At 53.9% G+C, this 13,795-nt stretch overlaps 1 protein-coding gene across 4 annotated transcripts in view; it reads right to left on the reverse strand.

The window, feature by feature from the left end:
• The window catches only part of KIRREL1 (kirre like nephrin family adhesion molecule 1), a 99,763-nt gene that overhangs the window by 1,417 nt on the left and 84,551 nt on the right, over window positions 1–13,795 (reverse strand). For 3 of the 4 annotated variants that reach the window (XM_055583897.1, XM_055583894.1, XM_055583896.1), the window contains 11 exons: window positions 9,440–9,597; window positions 7,434–7,584; window positions 6,312–6,417; window positions 6,013–6,161; window positions 5,726–5,853; window positions 4,732–4,906; window positions 4,542–4,642; window positions 2,723–2,921; window positions 1,158–1,265; window positions 887–1,026; window positions 248–325 (listed from right to left, as the gene is read on the reverse strand). In XM_055583897.1, the coding sequence (XP_055439872.1) occupies window positions 248–325; window positions 887–1,026; window positions 1,158–1,265; window positions 2,723–2,921; window positions 4,542–4,642; window positions 4,732–4,906; window positions 5,726–5,853; window positions 6,013–6,161; window positions 6,312–6,417; window positions 7,434–7,584; window positions 9,440–9,597 (1,493 nt within the window). The remainder of the gene's footprint in view (window positions 1–247; window positions 326–886; window positions 1,027–1,157; window positions 1,266–2,722; window positions 2,922–4,541; window positions 4,643–4,731; window positions 4,907–5,725; window positions 5,854–6,012; window positions 6,162–6,311; window positions 6,418–7,433; window positions 7,585–9,439; window positions 9,598–13,795) is intronic. The other variant, XM_055583895.1, reaches the window with a different exon arrangement.

Below are 13,795 nucleotides of genomic sequence, written 5' to 3' on the forward strand. Positions count from 1 at the left end.
GTGGCAATGAGAGAAGAGAATGAGAAGGTGGGTTCCTCTTGGGGAGGGGTGTGGAGTCTCATCGAGGCCCTCTGGGCCTCCTCTGGCTCTGCCGAGGTTCTCACCTGGTAACTCTTCATCTCCTCTGTTCCCTCAGTAATCTCCTGACCCTTCCTCCGCACACCTGCCCTCACCTCCGCTCTGCCCACCCCTGGGGCCCGCGATCCATGTCCCGTGCCCCTCCAGGGGGCCCTTCCCCAGTCCGCACCTTCATCTCATACTCCTCCCGGGTATCGATGGTGTCACAGCGCAGATCCTGCTTTAGGTCCACGTCATCCTTGAAGGACTGCAGAGGAGCAAGAGCTGGGCATCAGGAGATGGACGCCTGCTCTCGCCCGCCTTGCCCAACCATCCCCACATCCAGAGGCTGCCTGTTAAGAGGAAGGGTCTGGGGCAGGGGCAGAGGTCCTGTCCTCTCCCCGCAGAGACTCTGGAGTGTAGTGGGAAGAGGCCAGAGATATGGGTTCTAGCACCAATTCTGTGATAATGTGCAGTGCTTGAGTATGTCCCTGCCCCTCTCTGGGGCTGTTCTTCATCTGAGCACTGAGGCAGTTGGGCCAGAGAACTTATAGTTGGGTCAAAAAAACTCTTGACACACTGTTGCGGGGGGAATGGGGTGAAGGAAGCCTATGTAGGTCCCACCTGCCTGTCCTCTGCTGGAAGAAAATTAGCCTGGGGAGCGTGTGCATGTTTCTGTGTCTGTATGTATGAGAGTGTGTGGCGGGGAGGGGACGGGACCAAAGTAGGTCAACTGAGGGAGCAGAGAGTGGCAGTTTCAGTGACCTGGGGTGGGGCTGGTCCCAAGAGTGTGAAGAAGAGGGTAGGCCAGGGAGGAGCGGACTCTCACCGAGTAGATGGCCTTCATGACACGGGTTGCTGTGGAGACGCTGGCAGTATCGTCCTCCCGGTCAGAATGCATCGTGAGTGGCTCCCGGTTCACGGTCTCCACTTTGATGTCCAGCTTCCTCAGGGTCACGTCTTTGCGACCTGGGGACAAGGGCCGCAGCCTGGACCTACCTGGCCTGGAGAGCGCAGCTGCCAATCCCTCCTCGCCCCTCCCAAGCCCTGCCTGTCAGAGACCCTAGGAGGGCTGTGGCCCCAAAAGGGCCCATACTCACTGCCTTTGCGGCGCCGGTAGAGAAAGAACACCAAGGCGATGAAGAAGAAGATGAGCAGGATGCCTGCACCAATGGTGGCCCCAGCGATGATGCCCACGGGTAACACCTCTTCAGATGTGGGAAGGAAGGGAGGAGGGTGAGGATGAGGTCACACGGGGGATCTGAGCTCAGTGATGGCTGAAGTTCACAACAGCCGAGCTCCAGGCCCCCTGGACTTCGCACAGGGTTATGTTTCAGCTGAGTTCAGTTAAAGTCAAGGTGGGATTTGAGAGGAAGTCTGCATTGTGTTTGGATTTAGACCTTCACTTCAACGTCATCAGAGTTGGGATCGACTTGACCCTGGCCGTGGTGGTCTGTCTGTCCCTCTCTTGCAGCCCACCTGCCTGGGAGACTTGTCTTTTCTGAGATTGGCTGTCCCCAGACTTTCCCGTTGGCACCTGTGTTTCCACCTATTTCACTGCCTTCCTCATCCACACCATTGTGACTGCTCCATCTGCACCTATCCTCCCAGGGCTCAGGCAGTTCTGGTTGGATCCCCCTGTTCCTTGGAGATGAGAAGGACCCAGGAATCCTGCCTCCAGTCTTCTCTGCCTTCCTGTCTGTCCTGGATAGATCAGATCCATGTAGGGCTCTTCCCTTTCAGAAGTGTTTCCTGCAGAGTCCTCCTTATTCATCTTCTCTCTTCTTTCCCACCAACTCCTTGCTCTTGCGGGTGCCCTTAGCTAAGACAGACCCCCTCCCCCACCCCCCACGGTTACTTCTCCCCATCTCCCACATCAAATAGCTAGTTCTTACAAAAAAAAAAAAAAAAACTTTTTTCCTCATCAGAGTTGGGAGCTTTCAAGAAACTCAAAAGTATTATGTCTCTTTTATCAGGCTAGAAATGCCTTAAGGGAGAGAATATATGTCTCCTTTCACACTAAGGATTTATGAAAAGGTATGTGTGTGCGCGCGTGTGGGTGCACTCAGTCATGTCCAACTTTTGCAACCCCATGGCTGCAGCCTTCCAGGTGCTTCCGTCCGTGGAATTTTCCAGGCAAGAATACTGGAGTGGGTTGCCATTTCCTTCTCCAGGGGATCTGCCCAACGCAAGGATCAAACCTGTGTCTCCTGCATTGGCGGGCAGATTCTTTACCACTAGGGAAGAGGTGGGGGAACCAAAGCTTCCTATTCTATGCCAAGTACTCCATGAATATCATCTCATTTAATCCTCTTACCAACCTAGTGAAGTATGGAGTGTTACTGCCTTTACAGATCATTTCATTTTTCTGCATTTGAAGTCATTTCCTGCCACTCTCTAGGTCCTCCACTAAACTGAAAGTTCCCGGATGGCAAGGACTGTGTTCATGTACATCTGTCCCTGCGGCTCCTAGTGCCAGGCCTGGCACATAGCAGATGCTCAATGAATGTTTAAAAAAGTGAGTGGGTTTCCCAGCTGAGCACAAGACCGGGCTGTGGTGGGCCCAGGAGAGAGCAGTGTCTCTGAGCCATGCCCCTGGAGAGAAGAGCGAACGGAGTCCCCAGGCTGCCCTGTGCCCTGGCGACACAGCCAGCGCCGCGGTTACCTCGCTCTTCCAGCTGGATGATGGCCGTGCCCGGGCCGAAGCTGTTCCAGGCGGTGCAGTTGTAGTGGGTCTGAAAGTCGGCCTCCATGACGTTGTTGATGGTGAGCGTGGACAGGACCCCACTGCCCGAGTTGGTCCTCTCCACCGTGTAGCGTTCCAGGGTCCCCACCTCCAGGAAGTTCTCCTTCCATGCCCAGGCCTGGGGTGGGGAGGGCAGGATGGGATGAGGAAGAGGCAGGTGGTGGAAACACCTGACCCACCACAAGGCACAGTCATAGCCTCACCCCGTGTGCCCTTCAGCCCAGATCCATGCTTACCCTACAACAAGCCCAAGCCACACCTGCTGCCTCCAACCGTGGCATCAAACCTCCTGTCTAAGAAGAGCAGTGGCTCCCAGACGTGCTCGAGACACATGCTGTGACCATTCAGATAAGCGTAGGGACACTCTTTAACATGAGTATTCCTGGGACTTAGCTCCTAAATATGACTCTCTAGGGCACAGGCACAGGAATCTCTATTTGGTGGTGGTGGTTGTTGAGGCAACGGAGAGCAATTTTATTCGGGAAGCCAGTAGACCTGGAAGATGGTAGACCAGTGTCCCAAAGACACATCATTCCCAAGTTAGAATTCAGGCTTCTCTTATTGGAAATCTCTATTTTTGTAACAACCCCAGCTGATCCAATGAACCAACATGTGGGAACAAGCCCTGGACGGACAGCCAAGAGCCCTGGGCTCTCGGCCTGATCCTCCCTTTGAGCCCTGGGTGGCCACCCCCTCCCATCTCTGGGCCTCAGTTTACTTCACCTATAAAAGGAGAGGACCAGGCTAGATAGAGTAGATAGTGCTCCAGCTTCCCTCCAGCTCTGATAGTCTGAGGCTGTTAACTAAACATAACTTCGGCCTCGCCTTTAACCACCCCACAGCCAGCCCCGCATGAACCCACCCACCGGCTCTGGAGACCCATCCACAGACCCTTATAAATGAGTGGGAACTGTCACTGGGAGGAGTCTCTCCCGGGCTCCTCCATCTCCCATTCCCCAGGCTGGGGCATGCCCCCTCCATTGTGTCCCCTCCCTCAGAGTGGAGCCCCAGGGAGAGGGAGCCGCCGAGAACTGGCTCTTTTCCAGGGATCAGTCCTCCTAGCTCTGAAAGTGAGGCCCCCCGGGAGCCGAGCCGCCCGCTGCCCAGGCGGCCGTGGTAATGAAGTGTCCCTGGGCAGCCCTGGAGTTAGCCAAATGGTCATTAAATGTGATGAGGGGTTTGACGGTTAATGGTCACGGAAGGAATTAATGGCTCGTGGTGTGGGGGAGAGGGAGGGGGTGGAGAGCGGCGGGCGGGATGCTGGGAGGAGAAGGAAGGCAGGAGAAGGGAGGGGAGTGGGTGGCTGGGTGGGATGGAACTGATGGGGCAGGGCTGGGGCGGAGGGCAGGGGAGGGGGCAAGGAAGAGATGGGGAGGCTGAGGAAGGAGGAGGAGATGAAGGAGGAGATGAGGGACAGGAGCGAGCAGGAGTGAAAGCCCAGGGGAATGGGCAGTGCATCCAAGGAGACTTCACCAGGCCTCTCACACTAAGGCAACAGCAACCCTGTTCAGTAAGGATCATTGCCCCCGTTTTATGGATGAGGACACTGAGGTTCCAAAGACCAAGTAACTGGCTCAGGGTCACACAACAAGGAAGAGAGATGGTGGCATGTGAGCAGGGAGAGGGACAGAGTCAGGGGATGAGAAGCACAGGGCATAGGAAGGGCCTGGGGAAAGCCAGAGGGGAGGCTGAGGCGGGTAGGGAAATAAGCGGCTGGCCCAAGGCCTGGCCCACTCACAATGCGGTCTGGCGGTGGCGTACTCCCGATGAAACACTCCACTTTGCCGCCGTCGCCCCTGACGGCGTACTGCACGGCCTCGCTGGAGATGATGGGGGGCCCTGCAAGCAAGAGGACAGGGTCAGGGCCAGCTGGAACCTCCAGCAGCCCGCCCCCAGGCCCCCCCACCTGCCTTCCTCAGGCCCCTCACCATTCACGTAAAGTGGCACCTCACGCTCAGCCACTCCGATCCGAGGCACAATGGCCCGGCAGGTGTAGGTGCCAGCATCGGCCTGGGTCACCGACTTCAGCAGCAGCTGGTTGCTGTTACTCAGGACCTGGGCAGAGAGAGCAGCCTCGGGTGGGGAGCCAGGAGGCCTGGGCCCCTAGATCCGTGTGGGCCCCCGCATTGGAGGCATTGGAAAGAAAGCAGGAAGGGCCACAAGTGAATTCCCAGAAGGGAAGCAGAGTCCTGAATCTTATCTGGTCCATCCCTTGACTCTAAAGAGGTTAGCACTTAGACACAGCATCTCTGTAAGAGTGGACAGTCCTGGGTGGAGGTGCATGAGGGCGGGTGAAGCTGCCCTGATTTTTAAAAGAGGATGCAGCCACTGCTGATGGCCTCTCCTAGTGCTTCTCTTGCCAAATGAGGAGGTTTCGCTCTAAAATCCCTCTTTCTGCAACTTTGGCCCAAACTGTCCCATATAGGTCTCTGCTGCTGCTGCTGCTAAGTTACTCAGTCGTGTCTGACTCTTTGTGACCTCATGGACTGTAGCCTACCAGGCTCCTCCGTCCATGGGATTTTCCAGGCAAGAGTACTAGAGTGGGATGCCAGTGCCTTCTCCGATAGGTCTCTGCAGAGCTGTAGAACTCAGTCTTCTCTAGTGCATCAGCCCAGCCACTCCACCCTCCTGTGCGGCATCACTGACCAGGTATCCTGCCACAGCAGCAGCTCCACTCCGGCCCCCTTTCCCCTCCCACCCACAGGTCACTGTCCCTCTCACGGCCACTGAAGCAGCCAGCTGTCTGCCAAGGAGGGCTGGGGTTGACTGCAAGCACCGTCCTTCTCTTCCAAATCCAGAGAACTTGGGGAATATCCCAGGTTCAACTTGAAAAAGAATGCTGTGCCCCCTGCGCCCCCTTCTTCCCAACCTGTGGCCAGGCTCCTACCACCCAGTGTTCAGGAGAGGTGGAGAGCTTCTTACCATGTTTGAGTCCTTTTTGGTCCAGGTGAGGGTGAGGGGGGGATTCCCAACCCAGACACAGGTGAGGGTCACATCAGAGCCAATGTCTGTGGTCGTGGGTTTAGGGTCGACTACAATCCGAGGGGCAACTGAGGCAGAAAGGGAGAAACAGATCATCAGGGCCCTGATCTCATCGGGGCGGGGGCGGAGGTGGGGGGGATTCCAATCCTCCTCCTGCCTTGTCTCCTCAGCCCCACAGAGCCTCCCCCACCCCACCCCACCCCGCCCCTGCCCCTGCAGCTACTCACAGTGGACATTGACTAAAGTGCTGACATTGGTGCTCCCCACTTTGTTGTGAACCTCACAGGACACGGGCTCCGTGAAGAAGGAATAATCGACATTGGTTTCATAGCGACTCTCATGGGCATCTTCAATCAGGAAGCCCCCCTTGGCCCACCTGGAGGAGGCAACACAGAGCAGGTTCAGGCCTTGGAGCTCTCTCCCCCACATCCAGTGGCCTGTCTTCCCCAGTCCCCTACTCCGGATCTCAAGGGCCTCCCAGTATCCCTCCCCAGGGTGTGCCCCTGCCCCGCCCCTCCCCTCCTACCTGTAGCCCAGGATCTCCGGGTTGGCTGTGGCCTGACAGGTAAAGATGACGCGCTCGCCCTCCTGTACCGTCTGGGGCTCAATAGACAGGGTCACTGTAGGAGGGTCTGCAAAGCAGAGGACGGCAGGTCAGGGTCTTTTCTGTCCCTCAAATTTCTTTTTCTCTCTCTAGCACATACACTGAGACCTCACCCGTGTGGTGATCTGGGAATTTGAGTTTGCAGTGTACCAGCTCCAGTAAATAAGCTTTCCTCACCTTTATTCCAGGAGCCTCTAGGGGCCGGCTAGGGTGAGGACCAAGGATGATACCAAAGGGACAAATTAGTCAGACGGTGTAGTGACCAATTGTGACCACTAGGCGTCAGTGTGGGTTCGCTAGGCTCACTAGCCAGGATGGGGGTGGGGCGTCTCTCCAGTTGCTGCCCACACTTCCACTCTTCCCTGGGCAGTGGGAATTTATTGAGCACTTACCCAGTAGCATACTCCATGTGAGATGCTCTTACACTATATCTCACTTAACGCTCACAACCCTGAGAAGCAGGTATAGGTCATCACAATCCCTTATCTGAAACCCCTGGAATGAGATGTGTTTCAGAATTTGGAATTTTTCAAATGTTAGAAAGGTTATGGTGACCACAGACCATTTATTGTTTAAGACCCCCAGCAGAATCTGGGCAACATCCCATAGAAACACACATTAATATATCTGCAGTGAAATGTATGGCTATTCCAACTGAGTTATTAAATAAAAGACTACAAAAAGCTTCCGTTCAGGTTTTGCCACCCAATCACTTTTGGTTTGGAATTTCCGATAAGGAGCTGTAGGCCTGCATTTTATTTTCTGCACATATTCAGAATTAGAAACTACGGCTCAGAGAGATTACGTCATTGCCCAAAGTCACACGGTTTAAACCCGGGAACTGCCTGGCTCACAGCTGATGCCTCATGTGCCAGCTCTCAAAGCCTACGGTTCAAAGCAGGGAATCGAAGAGGACAAAGAAATGGAGCATCTGTCCCAGGGCCCCTGGGGGATTCTTCTGTGCTTCCCAAAGGGTGCCGCCCCCCAGGGTGCACGTTGCCCCCCCCCCCCGCCCCCCACCGCCCTCCCCAGGACCCTGCTCACGGTGCACGTCTAGTTCAATGGACGTCTCCTTGCCACTTGGGATGGCCTCGTTCACGCTGCGGCAGGTGAAGACACGCCCAATGTCCAGGTCTGTAGGGTTGATGAGCAGCTGGCTAATGGTAGTCTCCCTCTTCCCATCCTTCAGCAGTTCCTGGGGTGGGAGGATGAGGTGGGGGATAAGGGTGGGAGACATGGTCAAGCTAAAATCCCCTTCCTCTGCTCTTGGGGTGACCCACACAGAGCTAGGTTTGCTGGAGGGGCATTCAACCTGAAGATCTGCCCTTCCTCCAGCCCCTATCTCCTCCTCAGGTTTAGGTTTTTTTTTTTAAAACTAATAGACTTTATTTTTTAAGAGAAGTTTTAATTTTACAGAAAAATTGAATAGAAAATACAGAGTTCCCATATATCCTCCTCCCCAACCCCAGTTTCCTCTATTATTAACATGATGCATTAGTGTGATACATGTTACACCTGATACATAAAAGTAATGAACCAACATTGATACCCTATTACTAACCCCATGGTTTTAAGTCTCGTTCCTGAGTCCAACCCAAGCCCGTCCTTTTCTGGAAAGTCTTCCTTTGTTAATCCCAGCTCTCAGGACTCTCTCCAAGACTGAACGTGTGGCCCTCACAGGCAATCTATCCTCCACACTGCTCTGGTCACATCCGCCTTGCCTCTTAGGCACTGTGCTGTGTATGGGTCTCTGCAGCTAGACCATAAACTCCTTGAGGGCAGGGAAGGGACTCACAGGCTCAAAGTCTCATAATGGTTCCATGATACCCAACCTGAGGTCCCCAGACATGATCGTAGGACCCTTGGGCTGTTTTCCAAGGCTGTTTGCACACTGCCTAGGGGAAACCATAATATTAGGCAAAGGGGCGGCCCACAGTTTGACAGCAGTACAAGCGTCTTACTAGGCCTGACGCGGTACTGGAGCAGTACCGGCCCAGTGCAGTAACACTGGCTTCCTCCTGCTGCTTCAAAGCTCCATCTTCAATAAATATATAAAAAAAGGAAGGGGCAGCAGATGACAAATGGCCATTGACCAATCGGCTTGTTTGGTTGCCAAAATATTTCAAAACATGTAACCATAGAGGGGAAAAATGACAGGGTTCTTGGTGGTGAGAAAGTTAAGCACCACTGAAGCCAAACGGTTTGTCAAATGGTGAACTGAAGGCCAGAGAGATGTGAACTGTCCGAGGTGACACAGAGTGTCCCGGGCAGAGCAAATCCAGGCAGTCCCTGGGGCCGCACAGGGGGAAGGTCTCTCCCCTCAATGAGAAGTGCCTCCTGCAGCATCTAGCAAGTGGCTGGGTACACCTGTGCCTGTCCCCAGCTGGCAAGAGGAGCTCCAAATAGGAGATCTGGATTCTAACTCCAGCTCCACCGCAACTCTGCCACGTGATCCTGGGCAAGTCATTTGATGTCCTTCTCGGCAACAGGTTACTCATCTATAAAACGTCCATATAATCGCTGCTTCCCCAAGCTCTTAGTTGTGCCGACTGGGAACATGCACCAACTAGAAGCTGGGAGAAGAAAGTTGAGAGGCTCGTTAGCAAGAGACTACAGTCCGATCCAGCTATAAACCCCAGCTCTGCTGCGTGTCAGCTGTGTGTTACCCTGGGCAAATCACCCAATCTAAACATCAGTTCACTCTTTTTGAGTTGGAAGTTAACAGCTAACTTATGAAACCCCTGTGAGGATTAAGAGAGACTGTCCATAGACCTTAGCATGCACAGTGCCTGCTACACTATAGGTGCTTAATTAATGTGGCTATTCTCAATATTATTCTTAGTCTCTGCTAACTACTGAATGGCCCTGAGAATTCTCTTGTCTGGACCTCAATTTGCCCAGCTATTTAATGAGAGGATTGAACCACATGACTTCTAAGGCCGCTTTCCACATCTGTGTTCCCCACTAGTCTGTGGTCAGATTCATGTGGGAAAGGGAAGGTGACCTAGAGGGCGGCCTTGGAGGAGCTGGGGGAGCAGGCAGGGTCTCACCGTGCTGGCTACAGCACCCTCCTGCTGCGTCCCGTCCCGGAACCAGAGGATGGTGGCGGCAGGCTTGGCGCTGAAGGCGCGGCATGTGAGGTTGTGAGGGGTGCCTGCCTGCAGCAGGATCACAGGACCGCCGTCAATCCTGGTGTCCTCTGGGGGGACTGTGGGGAAGAGCAGAGCAGAGTCAGTCCAGGATGTGGCCAACAGTGCCCTGAGGACAGAAAGCCCTGCTCCTGGAGGCATCTCTCCTACCGCACGTCCACCCCTTGGTGGGGCAGTGCCATCCTTACCCCCTAACTCACAATCACTGAATCTGCTGCTCCTGTAGTCTGGGGGACCTGGCACAGAAAGGTGGCTGCCTCCAACGTAGCTTCTTACATCCATTCCCTCCTGTCTGCTCCTCCGCCCTGGCGCAGCTGGATGAGTGGGTCTATCATAGCAGCCTCCCAAACAGACTCCCTGCCTCCAGCCCCTGCTGGCCTCAACCCATCCATCATGGCTGGCAGGTTATTTTCTCTACAGATCAGCCAAGTCTGTACTACTTCCCTGTTCAACCACTTTCCATGTCTACCAGCTGCCACGGGCATGAGTTGCAAGCCTCTCGACCTGTGACCAATGTTCCCCAGGTCAAGTCCTGCACTTCCCCACCTCCTCTTCTTATTTCTTCTCCCTTCCCTCACAGCTTCTCTTGAACTGCTGTCCATCCTTTTCACATCCCAGCTGCTGCACAGGGCCTTCCACGCAACATCCCCCTCCCTCAACCACCGCCTCTGTGCTTCCCAGCCAGTCACTCAAAGCTCTGAGCAACATCTATCAATAGCTTGTCTTTGGGTTACTTATGAGGGTTATCCATGTCCCCTCCCCAACAAAACCATTATCCCTGGAAAAGCAGGAACTCCATCACATTAATATTTATACAGTCTCCGGTGCCTAGAACATGACCAAAGCAGGCTCTGGCTAAATGCTTAAGGAATTGAATCAGTCAGATGTCTGAAATATTAACAGGAAATAGTTCCCTGTCCTATACCCACAGGCTTTGAAACACTCAGGTGAACCAGGCTGCAAGTTCCCTGGGAACAGGGGCTACTTTTTTCTCTTAAAGCCCTAAGATCTCGTGCAGAGGCTAGTTGATAATGCATCCTTGGGGCTATTAGTGGAATAAGTAGTTGATGAGATAAAGACGGAAGGGTTTTGATTACAATTTTGATATTTGGTCTACCTCGTGTTCATCAGCCAGCAATGTGAAAGGGTTTCGTTTGCTTTTTTGCTAGGAAGACCAGAGAAACACAGAAGGTTCTTTCCAAGGGAGCCCTTGAGAGGAGACCCTGGGGTGCCCATGAGGCCAGTCGTGGGCAGGGCTGTGTTGGAGTTTATGAGATGACAGTCTCCTTTTTTAGGGTTTCCGGGGAGAGGAACCTCTTGCAGCCCATCCCAGCACTTTGCTCAACTGGTGCACGCAGAGTGGGAGGGTGGGGCCAGCCCAGGATCTAGAAACAGGCTGCCCTGGTTTCAAGTCCTGGCGCCTTTATTCATCCTTCAAGCGACCGTGGGTGACGCTGCCAGGTCAGTTTCTTCAACAGGCACATATGATGCCCATCCCCAGTGTCCTCATGCAGGCTGGACGAGGGCGGAAGAGAGGCCGTCACGTGTGACACGCGCAACGTGTTCACGTTAGTGCTCGGACAAGAGCCAGCAGTGCCTCCAGCTCCTGGCTGGCCAGTGATCTGCTTGCTGCGTCCCGGGTTCTTCCTCTTTGCTTGCTAGTGTACATGGTTCCATTGGCAGATGGATGCAGACTGGCAAACGGGGTGGGAAGGAGAGAAAGGCAGGGAGAAATGGAGCTGCCACTCAGGCTCTCTTGGTCTGTGTGGGGCCCCTCTGAGGTCACACAGCGCTATCATACCCCAGGAGGACAGTCCTAGTTGGGCAGAAGAGGGGAAATCTTCTTCTCCCATCAGCTTTCCCTTCCCTTGGAACATTGGTCCTCACCCTTTATTTAGGAAAAGACCGCCTACCTGCCACCTTTGTCACTAGCCCACCTTAGTATCTGGGGAGAAGAAAACATGGCCTTTGAGGTGTCTACTAAGCTTAGACGGCATGTGTCCAGCTGTTTCTTTTTTTTTTTTAATTTGGCTGTCGTTTTTCAGTCTGTATGTCATGTCCGACTCTTTGTGATCCCATGGACTGCAGCACACCAGGCTCCCCTGCCCTTCACTATCTCCCAGAGTTTGCTCCAATTCATGTCTATTGACTTGGTGATGCCATTCGGCTATCTGATCCTCTGCCACCCCTTTCTCCTTTTGCCTTCAGTCGTTTCCAGTGAGTCAGATCTTAGTTGTGGCATGCAGGATCTAGTTCCCTGGCCAGGGATAGGACCGAGGACCTCTGCATTGGGAGTTTGGAGTCTTAACCACTGAACCACCAGGGAAGTCCCCATGAGTGCGTTTATGAGCACATTTTTAGGATTTGAAACTTAATTTTGTATATCAGTATTTACGTGTCTGAGGCCTCAGTTTCCTTGTCTGTAAAATTTCAAAAAGCACATTGACATCTGTTCCCCACAGTTCCTATTGGGAGACTGAAAGGAGATCAAGGGTGTGAAACCGACTGTAAATTGTAACATGATCGACAACATCTCCACCACTCACTGACCGATCACCAGGTGTCAGCTCAAGTGCTTCGTGCATAGGATTTCATTGCATCCTCACCACAGAGTATATTTCATTAATCCTTTCATGGTAAATACCATTGACTGCCCCCCAACCCCCATTTATAGACAAGGCACTGAGGTTCAGACAGGTCAGGCCAGCGTGCTCAGAGCTCAGCGGCAGGGCTGGGACGAGGACTAGGCCTGCCGACCCAGAGCTGTGCTCATCACCACTGCACTCGAGGTTATTGCTGTGAATAATGAGGGAGCCGTGGGTCTGTAGATCTGTCTTATGTCTGTGTCTGCCTGCTAGGGAGTGGGAGGCAGCTGCTCAGACTTCTGCAAGGCCATTCTGTGGCCTGGGCTGGTCTGGGGTGGGGGGTTGACCACCGAGGGTTATAGCTGCAGGAGAGGGGAGGTGACGAGGCTGGCCATGTGCAGGGAGGCCGATTCCACACACCGAACACAGCATGCTCTCCACTCGGTCCTGCCCAGTCTCTGAGCCCCAAATGAACAAAGCTGTGTACAAGCAGGTGAGCAGAGGAAGCTGCACAAACTGTCCTGCCTTCTCACTGCCTCCACGTGGCTGCAGGAGGCAGGGGGTGTGAGAGTTCCAGAGAGACGAGGAGGGGACAGAGTGAGGGGAAAGGAATAGACGGATGCATCTTCCATCTCTTTTACTCTTGGGGCCTCATCCACCCAGATAGGCTACAGATTCACATCCTCAACACCCTCCAGATAAGCCAGCCAGCTCCCTGCTCCTGTACACCTCCCTCATTGACTCGCAAGCTTTTTAGACAAGATACTTCTCCACCAAGGGTTCCCATTGATATACTCCTCTGCCAGGAAGCCTACCTTGATTGAACCAAGTTGCAGGATGTCATTACTAAGTTCCTGTTATATATCTAGGGTCTTGGCTGGCCTTTACCCATCTTTTGCTATTTCTCCCTCTCTTTGTTGGGGCAGGAGGGGGAAGGAACAGTATCAGGACACCCCTCATTCAAATGGCAGTCTCCAGTCTGGAAGTAGCACCTTCCAGGACTTAAGCCGAGGCAGTTAGGGAGGAAAAAAGAAGAGATAAGGTCTCGTAAGTATCTCGTGTTCCCTTGGAATGCCTGGTCCAGCATGGGGGCTCATACCCTCTCCAGTGAGGAGGGGAAGTTGATGCCTTAGCACTCCACGCCTACCCCTGGTGGTCAGCTAACTCCTGCCCCCTAACCTCCATCCTGCTCGATGCTAATTCTCCCCATGTGTCTTCACCAGAGAGGAAAAGTGAGTCATCTACCAGCCTGGAGTCCTAGTCCTTCAGGGCCTTTACATCCAGACTGCCGGGTCCCTCTGGTGCTCACTTATTCTGACACCTCACATCTGCCCAGACCTTCACAGTTTACAACTCCCCACTCAGGGAGCAGCAAAGCGGCAGTTGCTAAGAAAAGGCCAGCATCATCATGCCATGTTACTGATGAGAAAACAGATGACCAGAGGTCATGACCTCTTCAGGGTCACGGTGCCAGAATGGCCCGGGTCTCCTGACTCCCAGCCCACCTCTTCCCGCCACGCTCGGATGACTTGTCGCGTCCTCACCCTTCTCCCCCAGCTAAGAATCTTCCTTGTGTCCATACTCACTTAGCTCAGCTCCCCGCTCCTTCCTCCCATCCCTCCTGGGGGGATCCCCCACTTCAACGGAATTTGGGGAGAGAAAAGAGAGGGGG

This window comes from Bubalus kerabau, chromosome 6, assembly GCF_029407905.1.
Source record: "Bubalus kerabau isolate K-KA32 ecotype Philippines breed swamp buffalo chromosome 6, PCC_UOA_SB_1v2, whole genome shotgun sequence".
Classification (NCBI taxonomy): Eukaryota; Metazoa; Chordata; class Mammalia; order Artiodactyla; family Bovidae; genus Bubalus; species Bubalus kerabau.